Source organism: Ammodytes marinus (assembly GCF_949987685.1).
Source record: "Ammodytes marinus genome assembly, chromosome: 24".
Taxonomy (NCBI): domain Eukaryota; kingdom Metazoa; phylum Chordata; class Actinopteri; order Uranoscopiformes; family Ammodytidae; genus Ammodytes; species Ammodytes marinus.
Window position 1 is genome coordinate 6,351,533 of NC_137228.1, and position 25,082 is coordinate 6,376,614.

The 25,082-nt window shown below is 41.7% G+C and overlaps 1 protein-coding gene across 2 annotated transcripts; it reads right to left on the minus strand.

Moving 5' to 3' along the window:
• Window positions 1-1,858: 1,858 nt before the first annotated feature.
• Window positions 1,859-24,530, minus strand: LOC307269944 (radixin-like). 2 transcript variants are annotated; one of them, XR_013845519.1, is made up of 16 exons: window positions 24,350-24,530; window positions 23,058-23,148; window positions 16,837-16,920; window positions 12,765-12,860; window positions 11,728-11,850; window positions 11,471-11,622; window positions 11,168-11,251; window positions 10,708-10,854; window positions 9,641-9,737; window positions 8,987-9,150; window positions 8,419-8,549; window positions 7,741-7,901; window positions 7,236-7,328; window positions 6,434-6,703; window positions 3,393-4,536; window positions 1,859-3,292 (listed from the first exon to the last, which is right to left on the minus strand). XR_013845519.1 is itself a non-coding variant. In XM_080053033.1 (15 exons), the coding sequence occupies exons 2-15, from the start codon at window positions 23,067-23,069 to the stop codon at window positions 4,372-4,374; spliced, it is 1,779 nt and encodes a 592-aa protein (XP_079909159.1). In that variant the 5' UTR covers window positions 23,070-23,148; window positions 24,350-24,530; the 3' UTR covers window positions 1,859-4,371. The 2 variants fall into 2 exon arrangements, 1 of the variants encoding a protein (XP_079909159.1); XM_080053033.1 differs by having other exon boundaries at window positions 1,859-4,536.
• Between the last annotated feature and the right edge of the window lie 552 nt (window positions 24,531-25,082).

The window sequence follows — 25,082 nt, forward strand, 5'->3', positions numbered from 1 at the left end:
CTAACATTTCTTCAAATATTTCATTATATCTTTCCATGCGACAACACTGAATAAATGACACTTTGATACAATGTCAAGTAGTCAGTGTACAGCTTGTATAACAGTGTAAATTTACTGTCCCCTCAAAATAACTCGACACACAGCCATTAATGTCTAAACTGTTGGCAACAAAAGTGAGTACACCCCTAAGAATTTTTTTCCAAATTGGGCCCAAAGTGTCAATATTTTGTTTTGCCATCATTATTTTCTAGCACTGCCTTAACCCTCTTAGGCATGTAGTTCACTAGAGCTTCACAGGTTGCAACTGGAACCCTCCTCTACCCATTCATGACGACATCAAGGAGCTGGTGGATATTAGAGTCCTTGCGCTCCTCCATCTCCCGTTTGAGGATGCCCCAAAGATGCTCAATAGGGTTTAAGACTGGAGACATGCTTGGCCAGTCCATAACCTTTACCCTCAGCTTCTTTAGCAAGCCAGTGGTCGTTCGGAGGGGTGTTTGGGGTCGTTATCATGTTGCAGTACTGCCCTGCGGCCCAGTTTATGAAGGGAGGGGATCATGCTCTGCTTCAGTATGTCACAGTACATGTTAGAATTCAATGAACTGTAGATCCCCAGTGCTGGCAGCACTCATGCAGCCCCAGACCATGACACTCCAACCACCATGCTTGACTCTAGGCAAGACACACTTGTCTTTGTACTCCTCACCTGGTTGCCGCTCCACACTCTTAACACCATCTGAACCAAATAAATGTATTTTGGTCTCATCAGACCACAGGACATGGTTGCAGTAATCCATGTCCGTAGTCTGTTTGTCTTCAGCAAACTTTTTGTGGGGTTTCTTTTGCATCATCTTTAGAATAGGCTTCCTTCTGGGATGACAGCCATGCAGACCAGTATGATGCAGAGTGCGGCGTATGGTCTGAGCACTGATAGGCTGACCCCCCACCCCTTCAAGCCCTTCAGCAATGCTGGCAGCACTCATACGTCTATTTTCCAAAGCCAACCTCTGTGTACGACGCTGACCATGTGCACTCAACCTTCGTAAACTGGGCCGCAGGGTGGTATTGCAACATGATAACGACCCCAAACACACCTCCAAGACGACCAGTGGCTTGCTAAAAAAGCTGAGGGTAAAGGTTATGGCCTGGCCAAGCATGTCTCCAGACCTAAACCCTATTGAGCATCTTTGGGGCATCCTCAAACAGAAGGTGGAGGAGCGCAAGGTCTTTAATATCCACCAGCTCTGTGATGCTGTCATAAATGGGTGGAAGAGGGTTCCAGTTGCAACCTGTGAAGCTCTAGTGAACTACATGCCCAAGAGGGTTAAGGCAGTGCTGGAAAATAATGGTGGCCACACAAAATATTTACACTATGGGCCCAATTTGTAAATTTTTTCTAAGGGGTGTACTCACTTTTGTTGCCAGCAGTTTAGACATTAATGGCTGTGTCGAGTTATTTTGAGGGGACAGTAAATTTACACTGTTATACAAGCTGTACACTGACTACTTTACATTGTATCAAAGTGTCATTTATTCAGTGTTGTCCCATGGAAAGATATAAAGAAAAATGTGAAGAAATGTGAGGGGTGTACTCACTTTTGTGGGATACTGTATTTTGAAGAACTGGAATCACCAAAGCCTGCCAACATGCAGTTTGTTTCAACACATTTTGAGTGAAACTTTATACATATTTAACATTTTAATATATTGAATTAATAAATAATTGAAGAAAAAAAAAGAATTCTGAATATTTTGTTTCTTATTTAGGTGTGTTTTCTGTGGATAAAAAAGTGTGGGAGCCTGAATGCTTCATATAATGCTAAAGAATACAAATGGGTCAAGAAACAAGCTCAAAATTTAAAATGTTTTATTTGTGAACCAATGGAATGGACTGCAATCCACCAGCGCCTTTTAATCTTAAAGAATACTAAAATAAACATAAGGAAAAAACAAAACAGACCGAAACAAAGAAATATATATATATCGGCAAAACGTGACAGCTGGCGTCGGAGCAGGCATCATCACAGACACTGGCTTAAGTGGACAGGCAGGCCAATGACATTCTGCCATCAAGAAAATACAGTCAAACTTTGTGGTGGTGGTGTGTGTGTGTGTGTGTGTGTGCGTGTGTGTGGTGTGTGCGTGCGTCAACAAGACTATTCCCTTCTAATGAAGCCATCCATGCTGCTGCTTTAGATTCCTTGAACACAATCCAAAAATGTGAGCTGGAAGCACAAGATCATAGATTTTTTTTTCTCCACCTGCTATGGCAAAAACGACACAAACAATGGACACGGTGCATTTTAAACACAAAAGGCAGGCTTCCGTGTCTTCATCAAGCAAGTCCTTTCACTTTAAAACTCTGCTTCAGCTGTCAGGTGTAGCATAGCAAATAATACCATAGACATTTTTTTCAGCATATTGTTAATAAAAATTCAAAAATAAACAAAACTTGTTCACTCATTTCCAAAAATGCACCCTGGAACATATTTTCCACCCCACAAAAGATGGAGTCGATTGGTTGTCTGCGCACGAAACTATGTTGTCGGATGAGAATTTTATGATGATATTTCAGGGAAAGAAAAAAAGTTTCACAACCGAATAAATCCATTCCTGGCCTGCAAATTGTCTTCTTAAAAGTGAAAATGTAACAGTCGAGACACTGACGGCCATTTGGATTACTTTACAACAAAGTCTTCAGTTCACTAACAACCTGTGATGAACTGACTTAGCTTCTGAAAATGCTATCTATACAGTACATCCCCATTCTAGTATTTGCAGCATCATTTTATTCCACCTCCCTCATTGTTTGAGAGTTTTTCATATTTTTCGGACAAAATGAGAATGAGACATCTGAGCAAAGGTCGGTAGCACTGTGTAAAACTAGCTTTTAAATGTATAAATAACAGCTTTCAACCTGTGTTCTCACTCACAGCTAACATAGAGTCTCTTTGAAATCCTTTACCAGCCACAAAGTAACGGAGCTTTCCCAGGAACAACAACCCCCAGTTTATATTGTGGTTAATTATTTGAAATTTTTGGAAGGGAGGCCGGAGGTGGGGGCACCCTGAGTGATTGACTTTAAGTCACCACTGCTAACAATACTGAGGTAGAGAATTGTCCTGGACTGATGTTTTCGTAAGCTCCCCAGCCAGAGAGGGTGATTGGGCCTCACACACACATACACACACATGCTCATATCTCTGTTCCTCTGTCTGTCAATCAAATGCCCTGGGTTCCCTTCTTAGCTGGTGGGCAGAGAAACCCATCTATGGTGACTGTGAATGAAACACTTCAATGCATCTGAAACACACACACACACACACACACACACACACACACACACACACACACACACACACACACACACACACACACACACACACACACACACACACACACACACACACACACACACACACACACACACACACACACACACACACACACACACACCAATTAGCTTATCTTTGTAACACTTTTTAGCTCGAGGGCGATAGCTCATAATGTGCTGCCCTATTACCTATCATGCCTGTAAAATAAAATAAATCCCTTTTATATTGGTTACCTTTGCTACATTCACTCATCAAAGTTGGGTGGCTCTTTTCCCTACGAGGAACAATTCACAGAAAGGATTTCCATCAAAACCGGCTATTCTTGATATGCAGCTAAACTGTTCAAATACTGCAGTGTCTTATTTTCTAGAACCCTATAATGTAACTATCAAACACAACAGTTTGAACTGATTAAATAGAGTGAAATGACCTCAGCTCACAGAAGTATGGCTGCGTTGTTGTGATATGTTTTTGACATAATGTAACCTTAGCAACGCTGAATGAAAAATAGTGACCTAATTTATCCCGTCTTTATTCATAGCATGGGACCGAAGCTCGTGTCAATGTGCTGGACAGACAACAACAAAAGAAGGGCGCCATCAATTAAAACTTAAGCAAACTTAAAAACAGGGAGATAATGTTCAACTGAAGACATGGAATAATACTAAACCTGTGCGTACAAATCGTCAAGCAAAAACAAGAACAGGAGTAGCTTTTTTTCTATGGCCATGTTTGCTCCAAAAAAAAAAAAAATCCCAATTGCTTCCATTTTGTTTTTTTACAGTTTCTCTTAGAGGTGATCTCTTGCAGTGCAACCATATTTGCGCGGTCAAAGTGGCAAAAGTAGGCAGCTCCATAGGATATCTGTAACTTTCAGTTTTTTGGAGGTGTGGGGCAAGGACTTTGGCAGTTTTTGACAAGATGATTTCTCAAGATGGCCTGAGGGTGTTGAAGGTGGCTGGGGACGGCAGCATCTGTTGTCCATGAATATTGAGCAGCCGCTGCGGTGAGGGGGGAAAGTTAGGCGGCGGAGAGCTCACATGGACTCAAACTCGTCGATGCGTTGCTTGGTGTTGCCCGAGCGGATCTGGCGCAGGGTTTTGTATTTGTCCCGGCCGGCTTTCACGTTCTCGGCGTGCAGCACGTCGTTCTGCGTCTTCTTGGTTTCGTCGCGGGCCTCGGCCAACTCTGAGCTCAAGGTCTAGAGGGGTTAAAAGAGACAGGGAATGGTGAGAGGGGGATGAGGAGGAGAAAGTTGGTAGAAAGATGACAAAAAAAAGGAGAAACAACAGTGGCTCAAAGAAGGGGAAAAGAAGTAGCACATAAGACACAGCTTAATCATTTTAAAGCTATAGTGCGTAACTTCAATAAGGCTATCAGCTCCACAGTATGGCAGCATTTAAAACAAAACAAAACTGGCGCTGGAGCCCAGAAAAAGCCAAAGAAATGTTTCAGTTGATGATTCTTGTGCTAAGGAAAAACCTGGACGTACAGCAGAAGGTATGAAGTCCATGGACGATAACCAAAGGCTTACCTCATGTAGATGCGCCTAAAGTGTTGTTGAAATTACCCAGAGTTCCTCATGGGGGCGACAGAAGTTACGCACTATAGCTTTAGGTAAACATCTGATTGACATGAAGCAACTTATCTACAGCATTTGGGTGTGTTTTAAAATGTCTTTAGTGATCACTTAAAGGCCTACTTCACCAGTTTGAATATGAAGGTGTATTGAATTCTGAGATCCTATGTAGTATAAATGTGCAAACATTTTTTTAAATTGGTTCATCCTAGCCTGAGAAAAGGCAGAAAGAGTGTTTTTTTAACCCTATATTAATCTTACTGTGACATCACAGTACTTTGTAAATATTACTGTGATTTCTCCTACTGTGACATCACAGTAATATTTACAAAGTAATTTTTTTTTTAACCCTATATTTATCTTACTGTGATGTCACAGTAAGATTAATATAGGGTTAAAAAAAACACTCTTTCTGCCTTTTCTCAGGCTAGGATGAACCGATTTTTTTTTTTTTTTTGCACATTTATACTACATAGGATCTCAGAATTCAATACACCTTCATATTCCCACTGGTGAAGTAGGTCTTTAACAAACACATTATTTCAATGAGGTGCAACAGTTGGAATGATTTCACATCCTGAAGCAGTTTTAGAAGTTGTTTTTTTTCCAGGTGAATGTGTATTATCTTAGTTTAATTATAATTGTTTGTACATAAAGTCCACTAAAAATATTGGGTTGACGTTTGAACTCTTCTTGCCATAGCTTTAGGACAAATGCTGGCCTATACAGTAGCCCAGCATAGATCTACAGCCCTTGTAATACATATTTAAAGCTATGATAGATATGCAGTAGGTCTGTTTTAAAGCCAGGCTACAGTCTAAGCCAGCATGTGTCCTCCTGCTTTTAAGAATGGACAGAGACGTATACCTTATCTTACCCGTATGTGCCATTGCCTGGCTGGTGTTTCTTCTTTGCAATAAAACAGCTGTTAGAAAATAATATACATCTTGTTTGTTATCTGTGCGTGTGGGATGCAAATCTCTTTTAGTTGATTAAAACTGATGTTTAAAAAAAAAAAAGGATATTATATATAAATATAATTCAATAAAATATGTTTTTCAAATTATTTTCTTTGAGATTAAAGTAGGAGTCAGCGATTCTGGGGAACGCTTGTTGTCAAAATCAGTAAATATCTCCTCACGATTAGCTTCCTGTCTGTACTAAAAAAAATCCAGTATACACAGCGTAGACACTGTAAATGGGCATGTTGCTAGCTTCGGCGGACCCCCTTTTGTTGACATACCCTTTGTTCACATACCAGTGTATAGACCATAGCCTGTGTATTAACATTTTTCAGCGGACAAACAGGTAGCAGATAGTGAGGAGATATTCACGGATTGTGACAAGAACTGATTTTGACACAAATCATTCTCCAGAATCCCTGACTCCACTTTTAAGTGTGAGAGTTCATTTGACCCAGGGAAAAGGTCATTCCCAGGTTCATTATCATATCAATGAACAGTAACTTTTGATCCAGCCCCTCATGGATAAAGACACCTTCCAGCCCTAACCCACTCACCTGTAGCTGGATCTTGACTCTCTCGTTCTTCTGGGCCTCGGTGACGCGAGCCTCTTCACTGCGGAGGTCCATCTCGCTCACTCCCTCGCTGTAGAGCTCGGCCACGTCCTCCGTGTGGTTCTCGTCCTGTTCCTCGTGCTCGCTCTCCCCGTCGCCGCTCTCTCCGTTCCCCCCCGACGACAGAGGAGGCGCCGCCATGACGGGCGTCACGGTGATCGCGCACTTCAGCTCCTCCTTGGTCTTCTCCAGGTCCTCCTGAGCCGACAGAGCCTGCAGACAGACAGAGGACAGAGACAGAGACAGAGAGAGAGAGAGACAGAGAGAGAGAGAGAGAGAGAGAGACAGAGAGAGAGAGAGAGAGAGAGAGGGGGAAGATTGAGAGACATCTAGGATTCACACTAGATAGCTGAGAGTGAATTACACTGCTTTGACTTCAGTTTAAAGACCAGGCAAAATGAAGACTTCACATGCTTCACTCGAAAACAGAGCAAAATTATTGCTTTATCCTCTCTTGTAGCCCGTAAAATCAAAAACCTCTATCTCCTAATTCTTGGCTGAAATGCCTAATGTCTTTCCTATACCAAGAAATTATCAAGTACAGTTTGAGGGATTGCTCGGATAAGTGTGCTCAAATTTGGGACCCTTTCGTCTCTTGTTAATGGTATTCCTTCATTGAATGATTGCCGTAATATATTATAGATTTCAAAGTGTGTTCATATTTTATAATTAATTCATATGTATTTGCTTTAAGGATGCACAATAAAGCCAATGTTGGTTGAATGCCTGTGTAGGATTCCCGTACCTTGCTCTGCCATTCTGTGGCCTCGTCGTCTTTCTTCTTCTTGGCTTCTTCCAGTAGGGCGATCTTTGCGGTGTATTCTGCCAGTTCAGCGGCCTGGGAGAGAATAGACCCTGCTGTTACACATACTGTTCATTTAAAAACACATAAGACTTCACTCCAGACTGTTTCAAACACTCATCCTAGATAATCAAACATATTAGTATAAGCCAGCCTGTAATTGCTGGCACCATTAGTTAACAAAAACACATACAGTTTTGTACTTCTATCTTTGTGAGGACACTCATTGATAACAGACTCCCTAGCCCCTAACCCTTACCTTAACCATCAGAGCTAAATGCCTAACCCTAACCCTTACACTAACCATAACCTAAATATAATTCGAACCTGAAAACCCAGTCTCAAATAGGCCATTGAAGAAAATGTCCTCTTTCCAATGGTTAAAAGCTCAAACTGGTCCTCACAAAGCTGCCTGTACACAAACAAACACACAAACAAACACACTAACCAGTTGTTCCTGGGTCTTCTGCTGGTCTTCAGCCTGTCTGGCCAGCTCAGCCTTGGCCTCCTCGGCCACCTGTCTCTCTCTCTCCAGCCTCTCTGCTTCCTCCCTCGATCTCTTTCTCTCCTGCTCCAGCTCCAACGCCCGGCGAGTCTGTTCCTCAAGCTCTGTGGAACGGCACGCACACAAAACAAATCATTTCTCAGCAGAATTCTGTTGTGGGTTGACTGGTCAATTCATAAATGTAAACCTTTCAGTTCATTCCGGTTGTATGAGCATGATGAATAGACATGACTACCTCCACTCAAAGCCCTAGATATTTTTTTTCTAATTTGACAGACATAAGTAGGTAAGAAGAAGTCAGCAGCAAAGTTAAAGACCTACTTCACCGGTGGGAATATAAAGGCGAATTGAACTCTGAGATCCTATGTAGTATAAATGTGCAAACATTTTAGAAATCGGTTCATCCTAGCCTGAGAAAAGGCAAAAAGAGTGTTTTATGGTCTCACTGTCTCACCATTACACATGGGAAAATGTAGGGTTAGGATTAACAGAACAGCTGGGCCAAGGGAAGACAAACCTCATTCATTATATTTTAATAGCGATTTTATAATGATAGAACGCCGGTTCCGAATGGGTGAAGTATTCCTTTAAGTGAACAGATATAAAGAGAGATGTATATACCTTTCTGAGCTCTCATGGTCTGCTCTTCGATGGTTCTCAGTCTCTCCATCAGCTCCTCTTTCTCCTGCTCTATCCTCTCCTTCTCTTTCTCTGCGTACTCGCGCTTTTTCTTCTCGTTCTCCAGCTGAGCCCTGGGAAGGTTTGGAAGAAAAGAAAACCCCGTAATGTTTGAGTGACTTTATAGGACACTGCAAATCCAGCGCTATTATCCTGAGTAAAACATGCAGCAGCTTTTACTAATGTGTGGAAAAGACACTGAAGAGAATTTACTATTCATTTTCTTTTATATATATTTACCAGCAGCTATTTTTTGATTTCCATTTGACTTAAATACTCAGGAAACATTATGTGTGCTACTACTTTGTGATGAACAAAAAAAAGTTATCTTGACTTTTAAAATAGAGTTTTTACATTTTACAAATTGGAATGAACAGGTCTCATTTCAGGCCCAATCACAAAACTTGTTGGACAGGCTTATACACACTTCCAAAAGACGCGCTAGTTGAATTTCTTCTCTTTTTGCCCCTATGACCTTAGGAAGAATATGATAGCATGGTTGTTGAGTTACCTCTCCATCTGTTTGTGGTGCTTCTCCTCCCGGGCCTGGGCCTTCATCTGCTGCACCTCGATGGTGTCGGGCTTCCTCCTCCTCATGTACAACTCGTGGTTCCCCATACACAACGCCAGGATGCGCTTGTTGATGCGCAGTCGCGGGGAATAAAATACAAAGTCCTACGTGTTTGGATACAGAGATGAGGAGAAAGATACATCCTTTATGTGAGGTAGGACATTTTCTCTGTAAACATTTCAAGGTGGAGTCAGTGATTCTGGAGAACGCTTGTTGACAAAATCACTTTGTCAAAATCAGTGAATATCTCCTCACGATCTGCTAGCTGTCAGTGCAGTGTGTGTGCGTTTGAAAAAATAAAACAGCAATAGTCTTAAAACACAGCTTAAGCTCTATAAAAAGTATATTGCTAGCTAAAATGGCCCCCTTTGTTTACGTACCAGTTAACAGAGCATAGGCTGTGTATTAACACCATATTATCTTTTAGCGCACACACAGTATGGTCAGGTAAAGGATCAGAAGGAGATATTCATTGATCTTGACCAAAAAAAAAAATTGACAACAAGAGTTCTACAGAATAGCTGACTCCACTTTTAAGCAGAAAGTCAAATATTTCTATACTTTTTATATATTACTGATGACTTAATCACTCACGGGTGCCTTCTTGTCAATAGGTTTAATGACAAACTTCTTGTCATTGAAAGAGATGTTTCGGATCTCACTCCAGGGGAAGCCGATCTTTGGTGTCAACCTAAAAGAAAAAAAATTGGTAATCAATCCACATATCAACTTGCGTCCCACTCATATGATGATATTCAGTACAAGATGTTACATAGTTGATTGAAGAATGTTTTATTACATTCTGCCAGCAGATGGTGCCATTTTAAAACAGACTCCCTTAGAGGAAATTATGAGACTACACACTGATTTATGTTCTTATCTTCTATTCATTTTAGTTTAGTTGTGTGTGTGGGTTTTGGTCCGATATGTTCATATAGTATGTCAAAATGGGGAAGAAATAACTTTCAGGTCATAAAGGTGAGGGTGTGCTAAAAAAAAGAGATACCTAACATTGGCACGCTAAACATTTCTTCTATGCATAGAATAGCCAAGATAACCCGTCTCCAAATGGTTAAAAGGATGGTGGGATTTCTAAATCAAAAAAATAAATAAAAATTGATTATGAGGGAGCTGCCTTGGGAGAGACAAATAGACTATGCCACATTTCCTTCCCTCTGTCACCTGGACAACAGGAGACGGATGGCAGTGGTGATGAGCTCAGATAAAGGACAGGCAGGAAGAGGAAAAGCAGGGAGAGGAAATTCTCCACCAGCTGTGATTAAATCTAACCTTTCCTCTACAAAAGGGAAATATCTGACCAGAGGACAGGATGGAGACATGGTTGTGTGACACAGCAGGTATAACAGACAGCGTTGTGATGACATCCATTGACACACAGGGGTTTTGACATGATGTGTGCCATAAGCCTCCACCTACACACTTGTCCTCAAGTCTGCTGTTGTTTAGTCTGGTTTTGACGGATTCATACAAAAACATAACTAGTCAATTTTAGGGGAAAAAAGAAACAAAAATACTGAGAATAATTACAGGATTTGGGCTGAATTTTAGTTTCTACCCAGAATGCATCAATTGTATTTGTTCATTCAGTAAATACACTCTACAAATCTGTTAACGTGTAGGTCTGTGAGTCTGTGTCTTACTTGTCTTCGTGTTCGTAAATGTTGAGGCCAAGGGCATCCACGCCCAGCCACAGCTGTGTTCCCTTCTTGTTTTTGATCTCAAAGTAGTTGACTCCGTACATCTCGAGGTCCTGTGCGATTTTGAGGTATTCCATCATAGAGTCCTCTCTATGACAAGAGGATAAAGACAGATATTAGGAGTTGTTAGGATATTTTATATTATTTCAGTAGAACATGTCCAAATGAACAGAAGTAAAAAAAAAAAACTTGATCTTATATTTTACATTTGACATGAAAATCACAACTGAATAAGTCACACACAAGTCAACCTTTGGCCTGATTCAGCCCTCTATAATAAGCTACTGCACAGACAATGACATACTCTACACATCCTAACATTAGACAAAAAAGTCCAAAAATATACATTGGGATACAGCTCTTTCTCAGGGGGTTCCAAATAGAGAACGCTTGACACACATACCTGAGCATTCCTCTGTGTTCTTCGTGCCAGGTCTGTATCCTGTCCTCCCACTGCTCCTTGGTCAGCTTGTGCTGCTCCAGGACTCTGTGTACACAAACACAATGACTTCACCTGAAGGAATGCTTCAACACCATGTAATAACTTCCTCCACAGCAGGAAATCATTGAAGACTCCTGTATGGAAGCACATTCCAGGTTTCAACAGATGTGAAAATCCAATGGACAACTCCTTCAATCAATTTGGCTCCCAGCTAAATAATATAGGATTTAGTGCGAGTGTGTGTGTGTGTGTGTGTGTGTGTACCTCTGAGGCAGCAGTCGGTCGTGGGTAAGGTAGCCGGGCTTGTGGGCATCTTTGTTGTAGTCTCCGTACTTGGCCTGGACAGCGTATGACGCCAGCAGCACAGCCGTCTCTGGGGGACAGTAGTTCTCATCATTCAGGATGGCCTCTTTCACCTGACAAAGAATGGGAGAGAGTGAACCAGGGTTATTAACAAAGCTTCATTTTCACTTTTAAAGCTACAGTGCGTAACTTGTGTAGCCATTGGATTTGCTTGTTACCTGCAGGAAGAAGAGTCTCTGGGTGATCTCCTGGATGAGTTCCTCGGACACGTCCTCAGGGAAGAACTTGGCTCTGAACTTGAACTGCAGCGGGTTCTCTTTCTTCACGTCCTGCGCCGTCACCTGGACAGTAAAGACACAGTCAGGAGTATCCATTCGTCTAGAAATCAGCTGATGGTAAAGTGTGTGTCAGTTACATCTAAGAGAGACATCAACAAAGCTGGTGAATTGGGGCTTGTTGTGTGAATCACGCAGATTTTGAATTCCCCTTTTCATAAATGTCCTTGAATTCACATAAAAAAAGAAAAACGGAGGCTCTGTAACAAACAAGCATATTCGCCACATAACACTCAAACAGACGTTTTAATATCTGGGGGACATGTGCTAATGGGCTGGGCCGTACATACTGTATGTACACAGCTGTTGCTAACACACTTACAAAATACTTTACATAGGACCCCCATTGTTAGAAGGTATCCTGTCATAGAACACACACACACACGCACACACATGCTCATGGACACACACTTGTTTCAAAGCACCTCAATGTAAATTTCAATAATTTTTCGTAGTTCTCCATCACACACACCCACGTACAATGTAAGTGGAATTGTCTGTTGAGCATATCCGGAAAAACACAGACGGGGTGTAATACTGTTGGACCGGCCAGCCGACTGATCCGTGCATGGCTGGACTTCTCAGCTGAGATCGTGTCACCGACCTCAGGCTAAGCGCCGGGTTTGCTAATAAATGCAAATTGAAATTTTCCTACAGCTGAAGTGTCACATTAAAAGCATTTGACTTGCAAAAAAGGAAAGTTGACTTTTATTTTGAAGCAGAGACAAGAACGTAAGGCGTGTGGGCGTTATATGCAGTGAAATAAGCGGACAGAAAGTCTGCCTTTCATTTATAATAGGCTCATGACAAAGGCCGTCTAGCCGAATCTGCAACAAAAAAAACCCTGCAAATTGCAATCGGTGCAGCCCTAGTTTGGGTTGTTTTGGAAAGACAGGGGATTAAAGCAGAGGGAGACTGACCTTCTTGTTGAGTTTGAGCCAGGTGCTGTAGCCTTTACTGTCCACGTACTGCAGGCCAAAGAACCACACCTCCCTCAGTCCCACCGTCTTCACCACCTGACAAGAAACAAAATTAAATCCAAATTCTTACATGTATAAGAAGAAAAATAAGGTTCATGGCCCATGATTTTGCCTTTATTTGATATGAACAGCGTAGAAAGACAGAACACTGGTGATAAGACATAGGGTGCTGGTGTGACAGAAATGGAAGATTGTGGTCATGCATCTTAAACCACTCAAACACCCGGATGTCTACATGTATTATTTAGCAGATGATCATCACATTCAGTTAACAATACATCTACTGATGCACAGGCTTGGACCCATCATCAGTGTTGTATCCTGGAGTCACTGGGTGTTTCGGGTCTTACAACAGACACCCTCCTCCAGGCGACCCGACCAAGGCTGATCAGTGTCCCAAGCGGCATTCTACTGCCCCCACTGCTCTCCCCTCTTCATCCAGAGCCATCTGGAAGCTTTTTCCGCTGCCTCCACGTTGTTTCCTATGGCTCTTCTTCGGTTTGCACCTGTTATTCCCAGTGTGCCACAGGCTTTGCTTAGGGAATGACTGGCGAACCCCCGACTGCTCACCTCCACTGGCATTAGGGCTGTGTCGAAATATCGATATATCGCGATACTTAGTTTCGCGATATCAGTATCGATTTTTATAACAAAATCGATATTTTTTTATTGATTTTTTATGATTTATTTTTTTTGCTTTTCAATGCTTTATTGGCAGTGCAGAGATACAGATATGAAATGGGGCAGAGAGGGAATGAAATGCACAGAACAACCACGGGTCAGATTCAAACCCATGTCTGCTGTCAGGCCTGAGCCTCTAGGATACTGACTATTGAAGTTAGATCAGTTTTGTTTATAAGAACACTTAAGATTCACTGTGTCACAAAAGCACACTGATGTGTTTTAATTTTCATTGTGTCCAGTACAGTTAGTACAAGAGTGAATTGGATTTGTTATTTTGATGTTATGGCAGCTGCAGCAGTGTTTGATCATTTGCCAAAACCAAAAAAAAGGAAGAAAAATAGTAAAGGAAGTTGTGAATGAAATAGTTTTGACTTCATTTGTCTTTGCAATTATCAATATATTGTGCTGTTATGTTTGACAAGGCAACTTGTTTATGGAATATCGCAATTAGGGATGCGCATAATTAATCGATCATTGCTCGTTAAGAATATTTTCGATCACGTGAAATTATTATCGATCATATAGCCGTTGTGTTGCGCAGTGTGAGTCCGGCAGCACAGCAATGAATTTCACTATTGCCTCGTTTCCACCGAGTAGAGCAGGTTGGATCGGAGCGGCTCAGAGCGGGACAGCTCACTTTTAAGAATCTCTGTGTTATTTCCACCGCCGACCCTACCTTACTGGTAGGGCGGGGTTTAGGCTGGACTGCGATAGCCGCCGCAAGAATGTGGGTCAAACTATCGGGCTGTGGAACAACTGTGGTCAAGCCAGCGGTCTCTTGATTTTGCTTGGTCAAACCAGCCGCTTCTTTATTTATTACCCCCGTGTTGTGAGCACAGAGACGGCTCGGTGCAACTGATAGAGACAGTGAGCGAACAGCGCTGGCTGCGGCAGCTACGTGACATCGTAGCAGTGGGACACAGTGTAGCCAACTGATTCGTTTAATGACGAGGAAAAACACCACACAATAAACAGTGCCGCGCTCACATTTTCGCCAAAACTCTCTTCACTCTAGCCGAGGTGACTACAAACGGCGGAAATGATTCAAACCAGCCGCTTCTTTATTTATTCCCCCCGTGTTGTTGTGAGCATGTATTTACTACCTAAGAGCCCTTAGGTCGTCTGGGACAGGTCTACTTACAGTCCCTAGAGTTAGGACTAAACAAGGAGAAGCAGCTTTTAGTTATTATGCACCAAAAATCTGGAACAAACTCCCAGAAAACTTGACGTCTGCTGCAACTCTCAGTTCTTTTAAATCGAGTCTGAAGACTTTTTTGTTTCCATTTTAACCTGCAATTTTTATTTTATTTGCTTCTTTTATTAGCTTTTAAATGTTTTATAATGTGTCTCCATTTTAACCTGCAATTTTTATTTTATTTGCTTCTTTTATTCGCTTTTAAATGTTTTATAATGTGTTTTATGTATTCTAATCTTGCCCCTGTAAAGCACTTTGAGTGGCCTTGTGTCTGAATTGTGCTATATAAATAAACTTGCCTTGCCTTGCCTTGCCTTACTATCTATGGCGTAAACACACAGCGACGGCTCGGCGCAACTCATAGAGACAGTGAGCGAACAGTGCTGGCTGCGGCAGCTACGTGACTATGGGACACAGTGTAACCAACTGATTAATTTATTGACGAGGAAAAACACCACACAATAAACAGAGCTGTGCTCACATTTTCGCCAAAACACAAGACTATCTTCACTCTTGCCGAGATGACTACACATGGCGGAAATGATTCTTTCGACCAATCAAATGACGGCAGTGTGTAGCTCTGCCTTTTAGGCACCCTTTCAGGCGGCTAGTACCCCTACGGAGGAGTACTGAGATTTGGAGCGGCTCAGAGCGGTTAGGTGCGCTTAAACTGTACCCTACCCAACTTTTGGCAAATGAAAAGCCAAACTACCCGGACCGAACCGCTCCCCGCTCTACTCGGTGGAAACGAGGCATATGTGGCAGCACCAAAGACTGTATGGGCAGCAATTAAACATCCTACCAGCAGGGGGAGATACTTAACTAGTAGTAGGAGACAACAGAACAGGCTCAGGCAGCAGCCTGCAAGCTACCGTAGATGTCAAAACGTAAACAGGAAGAAGTTAAGGCGAAGTTTGGCATCGGACAGGTCCATGGGACAGCTTTAGAACCGAAAATAATTAAGTTCATTAAGCATTGTGAAACCTTGTATAAGTACAACACTTAAACAAACTGAATTATGTACCACTTGTACATTGAAGCCTACATCCGACCTTGTTTAACGTGTTACGTTAGCGCCGCTAGCATTAGCGGCTAACTTTAGCGTCTATGCTTTCCTACTTCGCCTTCATCAGGGAACTAATTTGCACATTTTGTTTATTAGTTGAAGTAACGTTAGGTCCTTTACCACTCAGAGAAACGTGCCGTGCCCTTATGCAGTCTTTGGCAGCATCTTAGGAGGCGCATATGTGTTAAAACTTTAAAAGGTATCGTAGCATTGGGTCCTTGTTGGCTCATAGCCTTGGGCTTTGGCTCCTTGTTGGCTCATAGCCTTGGGCTTTAACCAGCGCCGCATTTTATTATTTCATTTTAAAAAGTTGCCTTGTCTTAATAGATTTGTTTGCCTAGAAGATCTTGGAATAAAGATGTAATTGAGTAAAAACCTCTTGTATACAGTCTATGGTAAAAACGCTGTATTTTGGATGTTCTGTTGGCATTTTTTAATATGTAAAAAAAGATAACGATTAATCGATAATTGCTCGTTAATTTTCCCGATGATCGATCAATTGAATTTCTTAAAATGCCCATCCCTACCATAGACTACAATATATAGTGAAGTCGTACATTTCCGAGTTCCCTGAACGCACCGTCAGAAGCCGGCTCACGACCAAATGCGATTGGTTGGCTAATCCAGAGTGGCACTGGGCAGATCCGATAGTTTTAAACTTCAACAGACACCCGCCTCCAAGTGAGTGAACGTTTGCCAATTACAGCACTTCCAGACCTTCTGTACAAATGAAATGAAGTACGATGGTCTGGTAGCACCAGGCTAGAACTCTGCCCTCCGCAGGGTCAAGAGTTGTTTCTTTAGGATTCAAATCAGTTGACATCCAACTGCACTGGCAGCCTCTCAATTTTTACATTAGTTTTTAAATGTGAGCCTCTAAATGGATTTCACGGGACAAAGGGCACGATAAGAGTTGTGGAGGCAAGCCGTCACAGAAAGTGGTCCTGAGCTGAAAAAATGAAGATTCAGACCATATCTTCCTCACCAAGTCAGCTAAATTTAATAAAAAAAAAAATTCCGAAAGTAATTAAGTCAACAGTGGCTAGAGGTATGTCAAACATGCTGACCTGGTCAAAGAGCTGTTTCCCTGTGGTATTTGGTTGGATGGCAAACTCCAGCTCTGCATCCATGGTGGTCACACGCACGTTGATCTGGAAAAAGACAACAAAAAGTTTAGTTTAGATATCACACAGGCAAAGATCACTATACCCTTCTCTACAATGGAGAAACCAAGCTTTCTGGTACTTCTGAATAGGCATTACAGAACGTCCTAGAATTGAAAGTTGAATGCGAATTTTTCCCTGTGAAAATAACTGCTTCAATAATATGATGCTAACAACAGAATTAAGCTCAATACTATTAAGATCAGTTTTTCCCAATTTTGACTGAATCTCTATAATCAAATCAGGCTTGAAGTGTTTGTTTTGTAAAATACCTTGAGGCTAACTCTTTGGAGCACTATATTGAATATAGAAGTATGTAGCATTTGGCAACATCGTACATGCTTCAACAGAGTGTGAGAAGAATGTACCAACACAGCTGACAATGCACAAGTGCTGCGGTCTAACTTGTGCAGTCAGGCAAAACTCTTCCAGGAAATCACACAATTGCGACGGAAGAGAATGGAAGAATCGTTGTTGTAGTATGTGTGGAATGTGTCAATTTCCTCCGATCTAAGTTTAGTAAAAGGGTAAACTTTGGTGTAAACCTTTGTCTCTTTATCTCTCTCTCTCTCTTTTCATCCTACACTACTCCAGAGCCTGTGTTGGGGTGGAGCTGAGGATAGCTCAGTCATTGGCTCTGTCCCGAGCTGGCAGTGGGCCTAGCAGCTTCTAATGGCACAGAATGTAACGGGGCCGACTGACCTCCAAGGCATCTGACACATCCTCCCTCCCACACACTGACACACACACCCGCCCGCACACTGTATGTTGCCTTAGCGCTGGTTAGCAACAAGGAAAGGGACCGAAGAGGGGGGAGAGAGATAGATAGATAGGAGAGAGAGCGGTACTATATTGATCCTGAAGAAATATACATAACAAACAAAAACAGACAGACAGACACAAACACACCCTTGTCAAGGTAAAACATTACACAACTTTACAAAAAAATTATTAAAAAACGCAAATCAATAAAGAAATTAAGTGTGACATTTTTTTGAAAAAGAGGAAGGCAGGAAGCAAAATGAGACGCAGACATAGTGCAAAGCAAAAAAACTTTTGCGAGAGCGCGAGAAAACGGACATTTGTGAGCGGCAGAGATGGAACAGGAAGCACTGAAGTGGGGTGAAGAACACCCTTTCATATTAAGTAACAGTGACGTTACTGTAGCTGAGCCTACCATACAAAAAAGGAGAACAGACAAAAAAAAGAAATCTTTCCTGTGAGCAATTATACACCAAACCCAGCCAGGACTGCTGACTCTGCATTTCTCTCCCTCTCAATATCTCTCTCTCTCTCTCGCCTTCAACCCTCTTTTCTCTCAACATCCCTGCAATGAATAATCCTTGAAAGTGGTGTCTATACAGCACATAGCTGGACTCCCCCACGCCACAATGGATCTGCATCTGTCTCATACATTGAGCCATGCAGCACTTTCTACACATTATAGTTCTACATTTACATCTCGCATCAACACTCCAGCACGTTGTAGCCGCCAAAAAACACAATGCCTATAACGCAATGACATTTCTGAACCAATAACGTAATAGGTAATTACATTATTGGCCAGGTTTTAAAAATTCTCAAGCAAATGTAATCACTGCACCCGATAAATTAATAATATACTTATATCACTTCTATTTATGTTATATTTTTTGTAACGTGCAACAGTCAATTTGTATAAAACGACTGCTAAAGGCCAACTCTTTTTTGGTCGGAAAAATGTAGGTAGCTTCCATAGACAAGATTGAGACTAAAGGATTGGCCTACATAACAACACATAGTTTGTGACCTGCATGTCGCCAATGTTCCAGTGGAGATGCACACAGTGAGGCCTTTTAGTGCAGTGTGTGGTGTAGTAGTATAGTGAAGTTGGTGAAACTCGGATTATGTGTGTGCCTGACGTTCAGTGCTGGGTTAAAATAAAATGCAGAGCACTTAACCTTCTGTTGTATGCCCAGGTTTTTTCTTAGCAGTAGAATCAACAACTTAAACAATTATTGGGATTTTTCGGAGTTTTGGGGGGAGACACAGTTTGTAACGATGCCATACGAGAGATTTTTTGGAGCGGATAGGCTTTATCAACTTTGTGTCACCTCGTTTGGCAATGGCTTGAATGTAACCTACCAACGTTGATTTATTCTACTAATAAGCAATTCTAAAATGCTTTTTAAACAGCGAGTTAAGCTCATTCATGGCACTCTACACCAATGACACCCACATCCAATAACATAATCATTTTATTTCAATGGAGACCTGTCAACATCAATGAGAATGCTAAGGATATGGTTTCAACACATGATAGAACATTAGCTAAAAAGACAACCACAATGAAAAACGGCACTGCTTTGTTTTGCTTAGGTGAAGATGTTTACACAAAAACAATAGATTAAGGATTAAGGTCAATCCAATTAAAACTTAATTACATTTCATTAAGGACAACAAACAAAATGTCAAAATTAATCCAACAAGAAGCCCAACAATTATATTTACAATTCCAATAAGCTACTATCAAAAGACACTGCTCGCCATTACATGGTACTGCTGCCTGTCTATGGGAACACTTCACAATGCATTCAATATTTCAACACCTTCAATCAAGAGGAACTGTTACTTAGAACATGGGTTAGCGGCGATGGTATTAGCATTGACACCTCCGCCCCTGTCTTCTTATGTGCTGCACACACAAAATCTAATTCTAAATGTAGTAGGGCAACTTTTCAACCTACTCTTACGAGTGCACAAAGCAAGCCCCTGATGAAAAAGCAGTAAAAAGATGAATTAAGTCTATGTCTTAAGTTGCTGCCTCCTTGACTTTCTAAGACAGGAGTACTTGTGGAGAATGTAGCACTGAGCTGGGGTTTCCAAGCAACTGGCCTTGAATGCCCCTTCGCCTGCATTTCTGTGTGCGTGTGCGCATGTGTGTGTGACGTGTGTGTGTGTGTGTGTGTGTGTGTGTGTGTGTGTGTGTGTGTGTGTGTGTGTGTGTGTGTGTTAACTTTTAACAGTCAGAGGGAGGACATTTTTGGAGAATGAGGACATTTTGCCCAGTCCTCACTTCTTCAAAGGCCTGTTTGAGGGGTAAGACTTGGTTTGAGGTTAGATGTTACATGTTAGAATAACGTTTAGGTAAAGGAATAAGGATAGTGTAAGGGGTTAGGGTTATGCATTTAGTTTTGATGGTAAGGAGTTAGGGAATGCATTATGTCTATGAGTGTCCTTACAAGAATAGCCATATAAACATGTGTACGTGTGCGTGTGTGTGTGTTTTTGTTTGTGTGTCCCGGCCAAAACAGAGCCAACCCAAGGGTGAGCGCGGGTAGGAATCCAGTATGGAAGCAGACGGTCAGTTAATCCTGTGTCTCTGCAGGGGGGAGGAGAGGAGGGTCAACAACAACAACATGTCCAGCCACTGACCAACAGGCTAATCACATCAGTCTCCAAGCAGCCACCGCAACCTTTCCAAGCCTGTGTCCCAATGTGACACTGTCTGTCTAGTCACCACACACACAGCTTCCGTAAACAAGGACTGAATGACTTTCTTTAAAGAGTAAGATCGATTAAAGTAAAAGGCAAGAGCTAGACCAGCAGTAAACTCAAAGTTTTACACGTGTGCCCAACTTCTCCACATATTGCATGACACAGTTTTAGCCAGGGACTTTCTGACACTATTCATCTCCTGTGATCTCATACACAACACTATAATTAGCTCACCCTCTATCATGTGTAGGGTCACTTAACAGACTGAGTATAGTTCAAGATGCACCAAAGCACCAACTTTACAAGATTTCCATGTTTTGGTTTGTCTTTCTATGAACACATTTTGAGGTTTTTCTTAATCACCCTCTCGTTTTCAATGGCGAAGACAAGTTCTCGTTCAGATTGGCCCCTTGTTAAATGTGCAGCTGTTTAGATACTGTAAGCTGTTAAGACGAGCTTTGCTGAGAGAGGCCTTACAAGACAGACAGACAGACAGACACAGTCTTCAATCAGTAGAGCTGCTAATCTGTCCGGCTGGGCTCCGAGCAGCTGTCTGTCCCTCTGATTAACCCCCCTACTGGGGCGGGCAGGCTTCAGAGGGAGGGAGGAATCACTGCTTCCCCAAAACACACAAACATTCATTCTCATGGGGAATGGAAGGTGAGTGCTGTGTGGGAAGAACCAAGGCCTTGTATTAACACCAGATTTTTTTTCCAACGTGCACACAATATGGACAGGTATCGGATCCAGGAGATATTCACTGATTTTGACAACACGCATTCCCCAGAATCTCTGAGTACACCTTTAATCTAAAATGCTATGTTCATTTATCTGATCCCTACTTTCCACGACAGTCCCAAAGTGGTCTGGTGATAATTCTCTCACTTGACTTTAGCTGCTGTAGGTCCAGAGAGACAGGATGTTGACATAGAGCGGCCCCCCCATATACACAGCAGGCCCCCTCGCCAGCAAACAGGAAAACAGCCACGAGCTAGGAAGGAGGGCCCTTTTCCTGTGGGGTGCAGTCACCTCATAAATCCCCTGCACCCCCCACCCCTAAAGAAATTGTAAGCTCATTTTAACAATATTGTGGAATATGTTGGTAGGCTCAGATTGGATACAAAAGCTATAATGTGAACAAGAACCAAGTGTTTTAACCAATTCGATTCAATAAATGTATTGGATTGTCAATGCAAAATGAAACAAATTCAGTGACTAGTGAAAAACAAATTCAGTTACGCTCCCTGCTAGCTCATCAAACTCTAATGTTAGTCAACCGAGCAGTTGTTTTTCATGCCTTGGTTACAAGTGAGTGCTGACACTGAGACATAAGAGGCCTTTTCGTTAAGTTCAAATGCCTGGCATCAATCCCAGAGAAAGTCCTGTCTGACGGGGCCAGCTCTCTCTCCCTCTGTTTCCTCTGCTTCCTATTTGTGCAGAGATCTCGCTCTGTCCGCTGAGCTGTTTTTGGGACGTTGCCCCGGCGACTCAAGGGACAAGAGAGGGGGGAAGTGGAGGATGACATCACATACTGGCTGTCCCTCTTCTGTAGCTTCCTAAACCCCACCGTACACACAACACTATCTCCATTAGATTTCCCTTTTAACTCAACATTTTTGTAGATCTTGACACACACACACACACACACGCACGCACGCACGCACGCACGCACGGCGAGCCTTTTGTTTCCAGTTCATAGGAAAGTTTCTGATGTAAACTTCTGTAATATGACCTTGAAATCTTTCCACAGGAAGAACTCTTACTATCTTCAAAATGTACTTACTTGCCGAAGTCAAGTTTCAATCAATTTAAAAAGCACTAAATTAAGGAATGGCTTCTCCAACCTGGCAAAAAAACTTTTCCTTTATAAATTCTTGCAAAAAATGCTTAAAACACTAATTCACTGTTAATTCATTATCTGTTTGTTCTTTTGAATCCATGTCTTATTCATTCCACTGATAGTGACATGTATCATAACTTTTGCTGAGGAGTCAATAATGCAGATAACACCAATATCCTGCTCACAGACACTGCACTCTATGTGTTTGTGCTCTAAAAAAAGAAAATGTGAAAACTAATTGTGCAACATCCCCAGGGTCGTGAATATCTCTACCCAAGTCTCAGTGCCTACTATCAAATAAAATAAAATAAAAGCTGCAACACAACAGTGGTGAGACAGCCGTGAAGGGACTGCATCCAATTGGTTTCTGTTTTGGCGTTGTTCACATCCCAGTACTCACTTCCAGCATTCTCTGCACCCTTTAAGCAACAATGGCAGCAGTGTTGCAGTTACGATGCCTGTGGGCCAGGCGCTTCACTTCACACTACTGACTGTTGTTTACTTGGAGGAGGACGAGAACGAGGATTGGGAGCAGCCACGGGGGACGTATCCGCCACTTCCCAGAAGGCATGAATGTAGCTTTAGCAACTAGCCAAGATAGCTGTTCTCAAGTCTCGATGTATACAAGCAGACTATAAACATAAACAAGCTACTTTTATGTTCGATTCAAATCATATATCCGGAGCTACACGGGAACCATGCTTGATAAGTTGTAAACACTGTAACTCCATTTTTAAGTTAAAAAAAAATCAGAGGAAAGTGTCTGACATTAAGTGCTTTTTTTCCATCCATCTCTTTCCAAACTTACCGGTTTCGGCATGTTTGCTTCCTCTCCTCCTTACGCCCAACAGTTGAGAGGATAAATCCGAAACGGGACTGCGACACCTGTATCACAGCACCTGAAAGCCAAGAGAGAAAAAAATGTTGCCTTCAAGTGCAGAGTAAATACACATATACTTACTTATTTGGACTGCTGTCATCATTAGTCCCTGGCTGCATTGTTTTTTTTCTGTAAAAGGCATGCCACCATCTAGGTAAAGTATAGTTCAAAGACATGACTGAAAGGGTTAGGGTGAGATAGTTAGCCTACTGAAATAAAAAAGTAAGGGGTAATCCAGAGTTTTTGGAGAAATAAAAAAGTGGCATCTAGTTCTTGTATTTTAAGTATCCTGTAACTGTAATGGCAAATTGGTAGACTAACCATAGGCTATTAAACCAACCAGACCAGATAGGCTCGGCTAATTGTCTGTTAGAACACAACTCAAGTCAAGTTCCCAAAACAAGAGCATCAAAAGGAAGGGTCATTTCATTGGTGTTGTTCCATACTGGTAACTGCAGAGAGAACAATAATTAGGCCTACCATCAATTAATGTAAGTGAGTATGATGCTCTCCGTAGTCACTGACAGTGTCCTTAACAGTTTGACCAAAACAAATATGGCTAAGAAAAATGTATAGAGAAAGGCAGCCCATTGAACATTTGAGCTGAAGAGATGAAGACCTGCCCACTTGTAGCTTCTCAGCAATTAGCTTTACTATTAACCCGCCTAGAGTTTGCTTCCGTTACATTGTAATTTAGCCACAATTTACTCAAATGGTGGGCAAACTGTTACACTGTTAGCCAGCTATACAATGACACGACAAGACAAAAAAATACTAGCCTAAATACACAAACGTTTGTCATGTCAAATAGCGTTTTTATTTTTTCACTCTAAAGTCAAACGGTGGCCCGCTGAAACGCTGACATTTTCAAGCTAGTGGGTGTAGTCTACATAACGGGAGAAGCCTATCCGAGGTTTGCCTCCCTCGCGCGTGTGAAGTTTCACAATCTTATAATGTTGGCCATCACGAATTCAACACATATTTGCCACCAAAAAAAAGTAAAACAAACAACGCAAGAAATTTGGTGTTTTACGGATATCTAAGGAAAAAACTACGGTGCGTTTTTTTACTGGTACTTTATGTGGCCCAACTTCGTAGCATACAAGTTGACATTTTTAACGTGTACATATATATATGAATTGGTCGAGCACGAGGATATCCGCTATGCATCAAACTTGAAGAGAAGCTCATCTTTTTTTAAGGGAGAGGCAACTACTCACCCGGGAGACGAACTATCTCTTTAAATGCCCGGGAAATATCTTCAAATGTAACACAATATATCCACGGTGACAAATCCGTTCAAGCTGTCGTTTCTTATCTCCTTACGCCTTTGCCGAAACAAATTCCCGCACATATAGAAGAAACCGTTGAAGTCTTAACAAGCCATAAGGCGATTTGGGCATGGGGAGCCAGCGTCGAGACAGCCGGAATAAAACACTGCTGCGACTTCCGCAGTTCACTTTCAAAATAAAAGCCTCATGAAAGTGTGAGAAGTTTTTTTTGTTTTGTTTTATTTTTTGTATCTTGACTATCTTCTTAACCAAGGCCATATATTTATGTATAATATATACTACAGCCATAATATTAAAGGCACGAAAGAGTAAAATAGTAGATAGTATTGTTAAAACAAGAATACAAAGAGGATTCCACCTGTTAGTGATTTTTATCAAATTATTAATTTTAAATTAGTTTTAAAAATGCTTTTTTTTCTACAGAGGGACCCCCCAGCAGATTCGTTGACTCTATGGCTATGGCCTTGTTCTGAACTTTTAACAATAGGCCTAGTTAAAAAATAAAGGAAAAGTCTGGCCCTCCTATACATCTCTTGAAGGCTACTATCATTTGCAATTACGTTGTCATAAAACTGTATTAGGCTACATAAGAACAATAATAACACAGTAGGCCTATTTAGGAACTATGGTTTAACTTGACGATTTTTGCTCTGGCTACTCT

Excerpts from the sequence above, each read along its gene's own strand:
- LOC307269944 (XM_080053033.1), bottom strand. Across the intron at positions 12,861-16,836 it reads GGAAACAGCTCTTTGACCAG|GTGGTGAAGACGGTGGGACT; the intron begins GTCAGCATGTTT and ends GTTTCTTGTCAG. Across the intron at positions 9,738-10,707 it reads ATTTACGAACACGAAGACAA|GTTGACACCAAAGATCGGCT; the intron begins GTAAGACACAGA and ends TTTTTCTTTTAG.